Below are 13,006 nucleotides of genomic sequence, written 5' to 3' on the forward strand. Positions count from 1 at the left end.
TCTAATCAGCTGGATTTTTATCTGAAAGGGAAGGTGCAGCTAATTCAGGCAGTGTGAGGCCACTGTTAAATCAAGACTTAATATTACTAACTTTGCTGCCTCTTTTCACGGTCCGTGTGTCTTTTGTACAATAAGGGTCCAACGCTGCACAAGCTGCAAGTGTTATTTTAAAAGTCTTTCTTCATGTGGGTTAAGATGTAAAATGTTCTGTCAGCTTTCTGTTTCTTCAAAGATGTAAAAGTGTAATGTACATTTGTGGTGTATCAGATCACAATCAATGTGAAACCTTTTTATTTTAGGTGAAAAAACTTAATGATAGATCAAATATAAAAAAAAAAAAGAAGCATTTCTTTTTTTTCAAATATTCTTTATTGCTCAGATCCAGGTTGCTCAGCAATACAGTTCACTCACAACTCAAAACAACAGCATGGCTGTTACGAGAAAGGCATGGATCCATGAGATGGATTAAAAATGGATCATATGTCTGTCCAGTGCACAGTCACTGATAACTTTGAGATGTTTGGGACCTTTTGGCCCATGGGAAATGTAGGATTTGAGGGTTGGGACCTACTCAGGAAACAAAAGGAATCTCCCAAATGGTGAAATGCAGTTAAGAAATGGATCCATGTAAAACCACTACTGAAAGTCTAGTGCAATATGAAGTGTACATACTGGATCGCCTACAACAGTTTCATGCAATGCTTTGTGTTTTCCCATTTAACAACAAGACAGGACAAAACACTGCTGTGGTTCTGCATACATCCAAACAGACTTTACTAAATCCTTCCTCAGCTAATCTATAATTTTTGGATGGTTGTTGAATGCCATATTTTTTTCTGTTCAGTTGCAAAGGCAGACAGTTATTTTGCCATTCTGATTCCCAAATCTGTTCAAAATCTGAGCTAGGATATTTTTTTCAACCACAATTTAACAGCTAGTATTATTCGTAGTGATTTAACAGGAATGAATATTAAAGCAAAGAATTGCAGCTACTGCTCCGAACTACATTATTAAATCAGTGTAAATGACGAGAAAACCAGATCAACAGAAAAAAAAGCCTAAACTATCCAACCAACATGTGATATGACTAACAACACAGTACACCCTCAGTGATGTGTGTAATTGTGGTTTTCTGGTACTGATTATTAATGTCTAGCAACACCCCACAAAACCTAGAAACACCAATCATTGGAAATAAAAAAAAAGGTTACTATCATCTTGACAAGTTTCTCCTCAGATTGTGGCCGGCTTACAGATGTCTCAACAACCAGGACGCTGTGCTGACAACACCACAGTGAAACCGAACCAGCTGGAGGGAAACCTGCACTTACTGTGTAAAGAGCCAAACACACAAGAGAGACAGAGGTCTGAAGAGTCCTCTGCAATGCAAAAAAAGAGCCTCAACTTCAAAACTGCTCTAAAAAGTAACTCCTGACAGGTCAAACAAACCATGAGTGACAAACTACAACTTCCAGTGCTACTGTGAAAAGCCTTTTTTTTCTCCACGACATGCCTCACGACAGACCACCACAGGAGTCACGCGCTGGAGTAGAAGCACCATACTGCATTTGTGTGGGTAAGGTCAGGGTATTTGAATCAGGTTTGGTGAGCTCTATCATCATCATCATCATCATCAGTATGAGGTACTATACCAGCTGTGGAGAGGCTTGCTGAAACAGCCTCAGGCATTGTGTGAGTTTGATAGACCTTTTATGTTATATTTGAATATATTTATATATATATATTTATATATATCCTTGAAAAATTAAAAATCAGCTCTCAACAGTTAAAACAACTCCAAAGACAAACACTAACTTTCACTATATCATTCATTTATTTAATTCCTTTGCCCTACATTGGTTTTAGTAACTAAAGTCAGCCTTGGATTCTGAGAGGTAATTCTGAAATGTACAGCACAAAAAAAAAGAAAAAAACTCGGTAGATTGATGAGAAAACCATTTAGAGGTCAGTTTTGAGGGAAGCTGTGACGCTCTAAACTTCTCCCACAATCTCTTACAACGCAGGTGCAGACTGATAAGTGTTCTAGAGAGACAGAAAACGATGCATTTATGTGTGACTCTATTGTACATGTTTACAGATATACAGTTATCTTGTCGTACACAGTGACACTTCAACGACTAGAGTTGTTCTACATTCTACACAGAAGACTAGGGTTTTTACACCATGTTCAAGAGTCCCGTCAGTGTATTTTTGCAGCTTTGTGTTTTCTTCAAATCAACCCCAGAGTATGCTGTTATCAAATAGAGCTGGTAAGATTGAATTGGGTTGTTAAAAAAATCAAGTGAATAAACTTCATTGTTTTTTTTAAAAGTCTAAAAAAACCTGGAGGTACAGTTGGGAAAAACAGGAGGTACAGTTGGTTAGTTTCTGTTTCTATCAACTGATTTGTATCTTTTTTTTTTTCATTCTTTGATGGTGAAATCAGTACTCAACATCCACATTCAGAACCACTTCGGGCAGGTATGTACCCCTTAGATCCTGCTCTTCATTCCTTTCTAGCAAAAATGTACTTGGAAATCCTTTTGACGTGTATCATTAAGAGGTTGTATGGCATCCAGGCAGACACTCCAACAGAGTTGACTACAGTTTACAAAGTTTCACTAGTCGGCTGGACCTGAAGAGTTTAGAGATTACTATAGATCTTTTGTCTTGTTCTTTTTTTTTTTTTCATTAAAAAAGAAAATTAAAAACGCTCAAAACGATCAGTTAACAAGGCATACAAAATGTGGAAAAGGGGAAATGAAAGATTGGACTGAGGTACCCTGAAGCCTGAGGTAGATCACAATACTGACATGCGCACTGTTCACATCCTGACCAAAGTTAACGCGGTGGTTCACTTTACTGTTCTCCTATTTTTTCAGGTTTTTATTTATATTATTATTCATAGTCTAGTTTTCAAGAAAATAAACACTTCCCTTCAAAATAATATGGCAGTGTCCCACTGAGGAAAAAAAGAAAAAGGACTTTGTTTTCTTTTTGTTTCTTATCAATAGCTCTCATCACAAAATAGGAAAAAAATAGATTTATAAATATTACTCTCTCTTTTTATATATATATACACACACACATGCGCACACGCACACACATGCACACATACGGAGGAAGCTGTGCGTATTGGCAATAACCTTGCGTCTGGAAGATGAAGCTGATGGTTGATGTCTGAAAGGTGACAAATAAGGCAACAAGCTCCCATGGTCTCCAAAGTAAAGCACAAAGGGACACCAGGACCTGTGTGTCCAGGGCACCCACAGAGCATTCGGCCAGCTTGCCAAAGTAAAAATAATAAAAATAAAAAGTTGAAAGAAAAGAGCAAGAGTGGCAATGACAATCTGTGCCTCTGGCCTGACTTGCTGCTGGACACGGCAGGGGTGATATTTCTAAAAATCCTGCATATTGTACATTCACAGCTGTCATGCCGTTTTAGGAAGCTCCCTGACAAGAAAGGGTTAAAGCCAAACGCGGCTGCGGTCATGTTTGCGGTTGTGTGTGTACCACAGGTCATACAATGCCTCCCCATAACCCCCACCCCAACCACCCTCTAACCCAAAAAGTTGTCCTCACTGACACTCCACACACCATAAGTCTGCACCCTCCCACCCCACCCCACCCCACCCTCCCTTAAACCCACGTCCCCTTTCTGGGCCTTCAGCTCAAATTTTTTCCTGGCCCTTGTGATGTCCTCAAAAGGCCGAGCGTGTGGCGGGGCACATTCAAAATGACTGGTCACCTGTTAACACGCAAAGGTTCACCAATTTGTTTGCTCTGATCGCCAAAAATGTCTGTAGAGACATACATTTAGATTATTTTTTTTTTTTATATCAGGACAACAAGCATGGATGTAGATATAGTCAACTGTACAGTATGGGAGAATGATACCAGTTTACTGGTGTAAAAAATCCCTCTGTTGCATTTAACCTCTGTTCAGTTCAATGTTATCAAACGGGGGAAAATGTCTTTCTTGACTAACAAATATTTTTATCCTATTTAAAAAAAACACATGCCAGATGAGAGAGAGTGATGAGAAAGTGAAGCAGACATAAGCAAAAAAAAGAAGAAGAAAAAAAGAAGTGAAGCATTAAATGAATGGTGAGAGACATTTCAAAGGGACGTTATCTTTTGCGTTGGCACACACACAGGCTTGTTACAAAGACTCAGAACCATTCACCATATTTACTTATAGGGGTTTTTCTTTTTGATTTCAGTGGCCTATAATGTGAACAAACAAGGGAAACTGCTTTATGTGGCTGTCACAGCCCAATCAATCTCTGGAACAAGCAAACATTAAAAACTACACCACACTGTAGCCTACTGTCATTTCGATAGAAAAATAACAGTGCATACTCTCAGTGTGTATCAATATACTTTTCTACTCTGTGTTAATACTGCTAATGATATTTAATCTGAAAATCTGAAAATCTTAAACTCTTGAGAGAGAAGGTGTCCATTGTCACTCGCTCTCGTTCTAACCCAAAATATCAATCACAATGCCTTGTTTACGCTTGTGTTAATACAGTTGCTTTATCAGTTTGTTAGGCCTATGTTAGTCCAACTAAAGAGATAACGATAACAGGGCGACATACTAATATCTGTTTACCTTTTTAACTGTGAAGACAACAGTTCCCAAATTCTCTGCCATTTCCACCTTTCTTGTAGATTATTTTTTTTGGTCTTTTTTGTTATATTATATCAGTATGGTTTCTACCACTCTATCTGCTCTCACAGGGCTGGCAGTGCACACAATGCCCTCAGCCTTTGGCTCTCACTTGTTTCCCCCCTCGTGAAGTTCTTTGGTTTTGATCCCGGTGCTGCTGGTCTGCCCTGCATGTCCCCCTTGGCCTTGGCCTTTGTCTGGGTAGGTCTCTGTCCGTTTGGGAGGGCTACATTCATTGGCTGGCGCCCGCTGGAGCCACCACGCTGGTTACTTGGAGTAGTGCGGTGACACAGCGGCGCCCTGCTGGTGTTTCTGTTCCTGCTGTTTGACCTGCTGAATGATCTCCCGGATCTTCCTCTGTGCAGTCTGTGGGAGAGACATCACATGCAGGACGAGATGTTAATTGATACGTTACAATGTGTGCATATGAAAATAATGGACCAATGTAAAGGGAAGGACCAACACAATGTTAAAATAATCTGAAAAAAAAATCCTATTAAAATCCTATTATGTAAATCGATTTAGTTAAAGCCTACATGTAAAATGTATCTGAAAGAAACCCTGTTGATGTGCAGATAACTGTCAAGTTTCTATGAAAAGTATTAAGAGGGGTGGATGAGTGGTGGCCTCCAGCTCACCCAGTAAGAGCGTGCGCCCCATGTAGGCTGAGTCCTTGGCAGCGGCCGGGTTCGAACCCCACCTGTGGCCCTTTGCTGCGTGTCATCCCCTCTCTTTCTCTCCCCCTTTCCTGTCTATCCACTGTCACTATCAAAAATTGTCAATTGTGTTAATATATCTGTGTGAATGATGTAAAACATAAAAGTAATAACTAGAAGGGCACTCGGAGAGCGCAGGCCTCTACCAAGGCATGCCCTATATCGCAATGTTAACTTTCCAACTTGAGGGGGCGTTCACGTGAAATGTATTATTATTATTACATCAATACATGAATGCAGCCAATGTTATTGAAAGTGAAAAATAATTTGTGTATCTGCCCCATGATTCAGATCTGCTCCAAAATTTCATGGGTTCTTCCTTGGCCCATGCTACACCCTTCCATGAAAAGCGGGCCATTTATTTTCCGTAATCCTGCTGACAGACAGACAAACGACAGACAGACCTCCTTGGCGTAGGTAAGAAAATATTGGTCACAAACCCGCCAATCAAAAAAACAAACAAATAATGAGCTCTCAATGAATTTAAATTGTCATCCAACTTTCAATTCCAATTGGTGTACACAAAGTTACAGTGTCAACTGGAATTAAAACTGGTTGCACCAAAGTGTGCAGACTTAGCCTGGAAGCCAAGATGAGCACTTGTTATATGATGTTACAATGACAGTTGAGGAAAAAGATGTTTCTCAAGAGAAACATACACCTACATGTTTTGTGGTTACACCGCACATAGCTCCTAAAATAAGAATGTCTGCATGACACCCAGGTGCCACTGCGTTAATAACAAGTGCAGCCATTCTTTTAGTACATATATTTGACATCAGCAAAGTAATCAGCCCAAATGACTGACAAAGCCAGTGTTACTTTGCAGGGCCTTAAACCTTGTTCTGCGTACCTGGCTGGCAAAGAAATGCCCTGTGATTTTCACAAAGACCTCGTCGTTCTCGTCTGGAGTTTGGTCCCGCGGTACGATGACCTCAGCACTCGTAAGGTTCTGCAGCTCATTTACCTGGAAAACAAAGACTCTTGTTTTGAATTTCAACTCCAACCCCACTTTGACATTGCTCACTGACAAATGAAGGTAAACTGAAACCCACTTTGATGAAACCAAGCAAACCAGGTGCTATGTGATGCTTACATGCAACTGTTCTTTTCCATCCCCATAAATCAGTTAAGTTCAGGCAACTCACTGTCTTGCCGCCTTTACCGATGACCCTGCCAGCTGCAGTTGAGGGAACCTTGATGTGCGTCTCCAGTTTGACCTCCTCCTTCGCTGAGAAGAAGTTCTCCTCTTTCAGCTTCCCAAATATCCGACCTTGGGCCTGGAATACAGAGGAGGGAATGAGGCAAGGAGAGACTGGGGAAAATGGGGGACACACAGTGATTCACGGCTGTTTACTATAATATAGGACAAAATAAATAATAATTTTAAGTAGCAATTTTATCCTCAAAAAAATAATTAAAGTCATTGTGTTTTTACCTTAAACTGGGCCTCTGGGGTTCCAGTAATGATAACCATCCTCTCAGTAACATCTGGGGTGTCAGCTGGGGCAATCTGACACACACACACAAACACACACACACACACACACACACAACACACACACACACACACACACACAGGTTATGGAGATAAATAAGGAGAATATGTGTCCAAAAGCTGGTGAACTTGCTCTGCGGTCATTCAATGCATGCGGCCACTGAATCATCTGACAAATCTGCAAATTCCTACAAATAAATATCTTAAGATTACGTTATGAGAATTCATTGACCAGCTGTCTCACCACTCCAGATGGGGCTTGAGGGGATTTCTGAAATGCTCAGCTCACTAGTCATCTCCTTGTTTTGACCATAAATAACTAACACCCTCAGCTGTGGTCCATGACATGCTGCTGACTCAGCCAGCACTGACTGCCAACTTGTTAACTTCACCTTAACGCTTAATGTGAAGCTTCGAAGAATGTGATGCATGTTGATCAGAGACGGTTTGACCACCTCTTTCCCTTCCCCACTCTCCTAATTCAAGTCAGTGCTCTATTGACGCTGACAAACTCACCTTGATGGAAGCTCCAGCAAAGTGGGCGAGTTGTTTGATGTGTTGGCCCTTCTTGCCTATCAGGGCCCCGACTGCCTGAGTTGGAATAAAGAGGTAGACAACCTCCTGTTCTGGAGCCTGTTGCTGAAAAAAGAGACCACAATACATTTTAAATATGGTATATTGACAACGATGACACCACATGCATAAAGCTAAATTGAGCTCTCTTCGTGGGTTTTCTCTTTGGGTAAACATCCCGCTCTGGCTAGGTCTGAACGGAATATTTCCTATTAGGGCTGATAGTTGCCCTATGTTTTTGTTTTTCTTAGCATGGTAACACTCATGTACTCAAGGTTTATAGAGTGAATTTTTCATGAGCCACAGGACAACTCTGGGCTAAAAAGTCTCCTTCCAGAAATATTTGTGGTGTTCTGGTGACTGGGTAATGGTACGCAGGAATGCCAGACTCACTGTTGAACATAGTGAGAGGTTGTCGTGGTCTCTTATTTATGTCTCCCTGTCCATTAGTCCTCTTTTTTTATAATGTGGCAGTCCCTCCCATGTATAGCATAAATCATTTGCAAAGAGAGACTTTCCTCAGCACAGCCGGCTTAGAAAACGGCCACATCCTAAACTTGAGGCTTTTCCTAAGCTTCTTGTGTGCAAAAACATGCCATCAACTATTAAAATATTTTTCTAACTTCAAAAAAGAACAAGAAATTAGTGGTTAAGTCTCTGACTGTAGTGCAGATTTCAGGGAACATACTGAGTGCTGGTGGGTGATGGCACTTGCTGGAGCAACCCCGTACAGGCCACTGAGATGTGAAGAGTGACTCTGAAAGTGAAGTGACAAGCAGACCGATCAGATGACACACACACATACACACACACAAACAAACACAAACACACATTTACAGACTCATGCACGTACTCAACTCAAACTCTTATTAGGAGGAATTTCAGGGCATAAACTCACAATGAATCACACAGAAACTTTCTTGACTACGAAGCACGCAAATACATTCTCACACACTGTCTCACACCACTTTGGCTCGACCTCGTCAGGCAATGAGTGGAGACTTTGTTTTACAGACAAACTGACTCATCTCTGGAGAAGATGGGGGAATTCTGGTTGTTTCAAACTGTGTACAACATCATGAAGGAAGACCTGAGTCAACATCGTGTGTTTCTTTTCAAAAAAGCGCTTTAGGGTGAACCTGGTTTACCATGTGTTGGAAACAAATTGATAAATCAAGGTAAAACTAATCCCTGCAGGAGCTGTGCATCGCTGCACTGGGTGGGTAAAACCAACAGCAGTAAAGTCATTCTAAAAGAAGTATTTTTTCAATCTTTTTTCACCCCCTTTTATGGCTGTGTGTACATAGGTTAAAAAAAGAGCGTACTCACTAAGAATGGGTTGTATCCTGCTGGTGCCACAGGGGGCACTGCACCACGTGGTCCAGCAGCAGGGGGCAGCACCGGCAGACCAGAGGAGAAGATGCCCAGAGCGTTCAGGTTCAAGCCTGGGATCAGGTTGGCCTGTTGCTGTTCAGAAGAAGACAAAGAGAAGAAATTAAAAGAAGACAATACATTAGAATTTAATTAAGGGTCATTATTTATGTTTTTTTAGACCAATTTTCACAGAAAAACATGCTGATATGCTGAGGAGCAGATCCGTTTAAACAGGCATTCAAGAGTCGTGTTTCCTGCGGCAAGAGGACACTGACTAATACAGTTTACAGTAAGAGAAAATAGTTCTACACACACAGCTTAAAAAATCTACTGCTAATAAGAGCTAAAAGAGAAAAATTAGGGGAGAAAATTACTATTTTTACTGTAAGTAAAGTTTTTTAATTAAAAATTGTTTTAAATAATTGTCACCGATTCAATCTAACCTAACTGTTGTTTTTTATGTTTTTCTCTACATCACCTTTAAGATAAGAAAGTTGAATTTGTCCTGCAAAAGTTATGTTGTGCTGAGACAATTAGACAGCAACAATCCTGATAATCGAATCATCTTTTAAATCATTCATCAAGCAAAAATAGCAAAAATTCTCTGGTTCCAGTTTCTCAGATTTAAGCGTTTGCTGCTTTTGTTTGTTTTCTGTTATACTAAATTAAATACATTTGATATTTTAAATGTTGTTCGGACAAAACAATTAACTTCAAGATGTCAACTTGCACTCTGGGAAAAAGTGACAGGCATTATTTACTATTTCATATGAAATTATTAACCAATTGATTGAGAAAATATTATAATTGATAATGAAAAAAATAGGAAATAATAATAGGTAGTTGCTTGTTGTGTGAAATGAAAATGAAAAGTATGTATTTCTAATTTATTTATATTCAAGCACTCCTTCCCTTGCTCTAAGTGGCTTTGCCACTAGTCCGCCATTGTAAATAAGAACCTGTTCTTGATGACTTGCCTGTAAAAATAAAGGTGAAAAAAAACAACAAACATTTATCTCCAAATTTGGTGATTTTGAATTTTTCAGATAAAATGAAGGATTAGGTGTTCCTTTAAAATAGTTGGAGAAAATTATCCTACTTCTTAAGCTGAATAAACCATTTAAAAACCCACAGGACCATCTGAGAAATCCATTGTCACAATGCTAAAAACAGGGCTGTCTGCTGTTGTCCTGGCATGACAAAAATATTTCTCCCTCAAAGTCAAGTCAGCTATTCTGGTTTCTAGCCCGTGACGGCCTCCTTTCACTTCCTTGTTCCAAGAAAGCTTTGTGTAATATCCACAAAGTCACACTAGATGGCCCTCACCACTTACTGTAGAGTCGACGCTCAGCCCGACAGGTGCCAGAACTGCTCTCACCAGCCAGTACAATTTAACCGCATGCGGCGTGATACTTCTTGATGACTATTTCTTAGCCAATATCGGCAGCTCATGTGAAAGCTACTGGGATATTATTCTAAGTAACTGCTGTTCATCATACAGACCATCATCACAGTGAATACACTTTATCGGGATTCATCTCTGTATAATAGGGAGTGTGCAGCGTGTGGTATCATCGCTAACTCTCTTCCGCTGAGGTTGACCTCTCTGGCTGGCTGCAGCACTGGTGATGTCATCGGGACAGTGTGAAAGAGGAGCTGGGTGAGAGAGCAGCCTACAGATATCAGATGGATGCTGGGAAACGCAGTGTGTTACAGCAGGAACACAGACACACACACACAGTGGGGAAGTGAGCGTGAGTCAGAGGTGCGTGGAACAGGCACACACACACAGAAACACACACGTACGCAGACATGCTGTGCTCAAACACTCACTGATGAGCTATTCAGCGATCGTTTACTGTTATCCATTTACCAAGCAGACAACAACGGGTAATACTAATGCTGGTGGTAACATGTACTGAAAGGGGAGGTGATATCACCATGCTGTATATCATCACTCCCTCTCCATTGTTCACCTGTCAGTCTTTGTGAGTCAACCTGAGATCACACACACACACATACACACAGACACTGAACATTCAAGAGGCCTGCAGATGGTAACTTTTAAGCTTGGCTTACGTTTATAGCAGCAATGTCATTCTCATAGGCTTCCCTCAATTTCTTCATGATCTCCACCTCGGCTTTACAACACGCCTCCAAGCTGCCCTTCACCGTGATGGTCCTCTCAGGGTTGTAAATGGTTAAGTCTTGTAACCTGCAAGGGAGATCACACACACACACACACACACACACAAACACACACACACATAAATAAGTATGTGCATGTTGTGCAACTACAAATGGAGAGAACAGAAACACTCACTTTCTGCTCACTATTTTCTTATAAGGTGGATATGACTAAGCTGATTGTAATTGCACTTCCTGTTTATCTAACTTAAGTGTTGTTGAAGGATGAGTCATCACCATCAAAAACTGACATTACAATGTCTTGCTTCGCTAAGAAGCAATTTAGTGCTGCATTTTCATAAAGTTGGAAGACACAGAAGAAAACACAGATAAAAAAAAGTAATGATGAAAACTGAAGCAGCACAGGCTGAGATAGTCTGACTTTACTGTAAGTTCCCTAGTGTGGGATGAGCTCCAAAAACACTGGTTCCTACACATCCCATAATGCAACTCAATAACGTTTCAATATGCCTCATTCACACCACATCGTCATTAGAGCATTCAGAATTTTCGAGCATTACCGTGTCGTAATTAACAACTTGGATGTTGACGTGAGCGCAATTCACAGGTTGAAAACTCGTAATTACGGTACTCCGATATGAAATGAACGCAGCACTGGATCCTTCCTGTCTGGGGAACACCTACATCTTTTTAACTCTATGCCCCTAGTTTGCAATGCAGACTTTGTGTAGTCTCCTGTCCCAAGCTAAACCTGATGACATCCTCAGGGTTGTTTTCTTTTCAGACTTGACAAAGCTCCTCCTGAGACACGAAATATAATATAAAACTCTCATTCACAACTCTTTGTCCCTCTCAAGGTCAGGATGTGAACATATCAGCAGAATGACACGTGTGTACGGACAAAACGGATTCATCTATCCTTGCTTATTATTTGAGAGGACAAAAACTGTTGTGCAGAAGCATTAGTGTAAAACACTGCGGAAAGATATTTAGCATAATCTCATCATTTTGTGCAAGCTCAATCGGTTTGAAATTAAACCACAGCTAAGAAAAAGTTTGAGTGAAAAACTCTTTTGCCCTGAAAGTTGTCTCACATTTTTGCAAAACACTGACATAACCATCAGTATCGAATGTACTGTTTGCCTCCTTTCAAAAGGACCCTTTTCCTCTCTCTTTATGTCTCTCCTCATCTCTGTATCTTTCTCAAGGCTTATTACATTCTCAGAGCTCACAGAGACGGAGCAATTCATTAGCCCTAAATGAACCAAGGTTGGTGAGCACGGCCCTTTAAATAGGGTGTAATCACCGCCTCTTCAATATTATGTTCTGGAGTGAAGATGCTGTAAGCAACTCTTCACATTTGTTCTCTAACAACTCAGTTAAGTGAAACCGCATGCTGAGAGGCTAAATTATGAATGAATAAATAAATAAATGAAATTAATGAGCACAGCTATAGAAAGGTGTAGCGCCTGTTATTTGTGTTTTGGTTAATATATATAGTCAAAATTTCTGCTGTTCCACAATGCCACAAGCACTCACATCAGTGTGTGTGTGTGTGTGTGTTCTTGAAAATGCTAGTATGGCTAGTAGCATCTCTGCAGAGCGCCGTGGGTGTGTGTGAAAGAGGAAGGCGGGAGAGGCGACTTACGAGGAGATGGTAATCTTGGTCCCTGTCTCCTCCTCGATCTTCTTCAGGTTGCGGCCCTCCTTCCCAATCAGCCGGCCCACAAGGCTGTTGTGGGCGAGGATCTTCAGAGGGATGTCCTCTGTCCTACACACACAAACACACACATACTCAGGTTAAGCGAGATAATAGAAGATAAGTTCCGCTGAGTGTCACTGATGTGGTGTGAGGAATGTCATGGTGTGATGGCGATGAACAGGAATGTTGACAGTTGCCCAGCCGGTGTAAGCACATGGCACAAAGTTAAGACATGAGCCTTTTATTTAGTGAGGTGTGCACAATGGTGGCTTTTACTGATTTTCACAGAAAAATACCCAGATTTTGACAAGAAAGAAGATCAG

The 13,006-nt window shown here is 40.7% G+C and overlaps 1 protein-coding gene across 3 annotated transcripts in view; it reads right to left on the bottom strand.

Annotated features, from left to right (window-relative positions):
• Positions 1 to 3,640: 3,640 nt before the first annotated feature.
• Positions 3,641 to 13,006, bottom strand: part of igf2bp2a (insulin-like growth factor 2 mRNA binding protein 2a) — a 46,659-nt gene continuing 37,293 nt past the window's right edge. For all 3 annotated transcript variants that reach the window (XM_039817753.1, XM_039817754.1, XM_039817755.1), the window contains 9 exons: positions 12,630 to 12,752; positions 10,913 to 11,048; positions 8,789 to 8,926; positions 8,148 to 8,216; positions 7,403 to 7,525; positions 6,827 to 6,901; positions 6,537 to 6,668; positions 6,242 to 6,355; positions 3,641 to 5,038 (listed from right to left, as the gene is read on the bottom strand). In XM_039817753.1, the coding sequence (XP_039673687.1) occupies positions 4,940 to 5,038; positions 6,242 to 6,355; positions 6,537 to 6,668; positions 6,827 to 6,901; positions 7,403 to 7,525; positions 8,148 to 8,216; positions 8,789 to 8,926; positions 10,913 to 11,048; positions 12,630 to 12,752 (1,009 nt within the window). In that variant the 3' untranslated portion in view covers positions 3,641 to 4,939. The remainder of the gene's footprint in view (positions 5,039 to 6,241; positions 6,356 to 6,536; positions 6,669 to 6,826; positions 6,902 to 7,402; positions 7,526 to 8,147; positions 8,217 to 8,788; positions 8,927 to 10,912; positions 11,049 to 12,629; positions 12,753 to 13,006) is intronic.

Source organism: Perca fluviatilis, chromosome 12 (assembly GCF_010015445.1).
Source record: "Perca fluviatilis chromosome 12, GENO_Pfluv_1.0, whole genome shotgun sequence".
Lineage (NCBI taxonomy): Eukaryota > Metazoa > Chordata > Actinopteri > Perciformes > Percidae > Perca > Perca fluviatilis.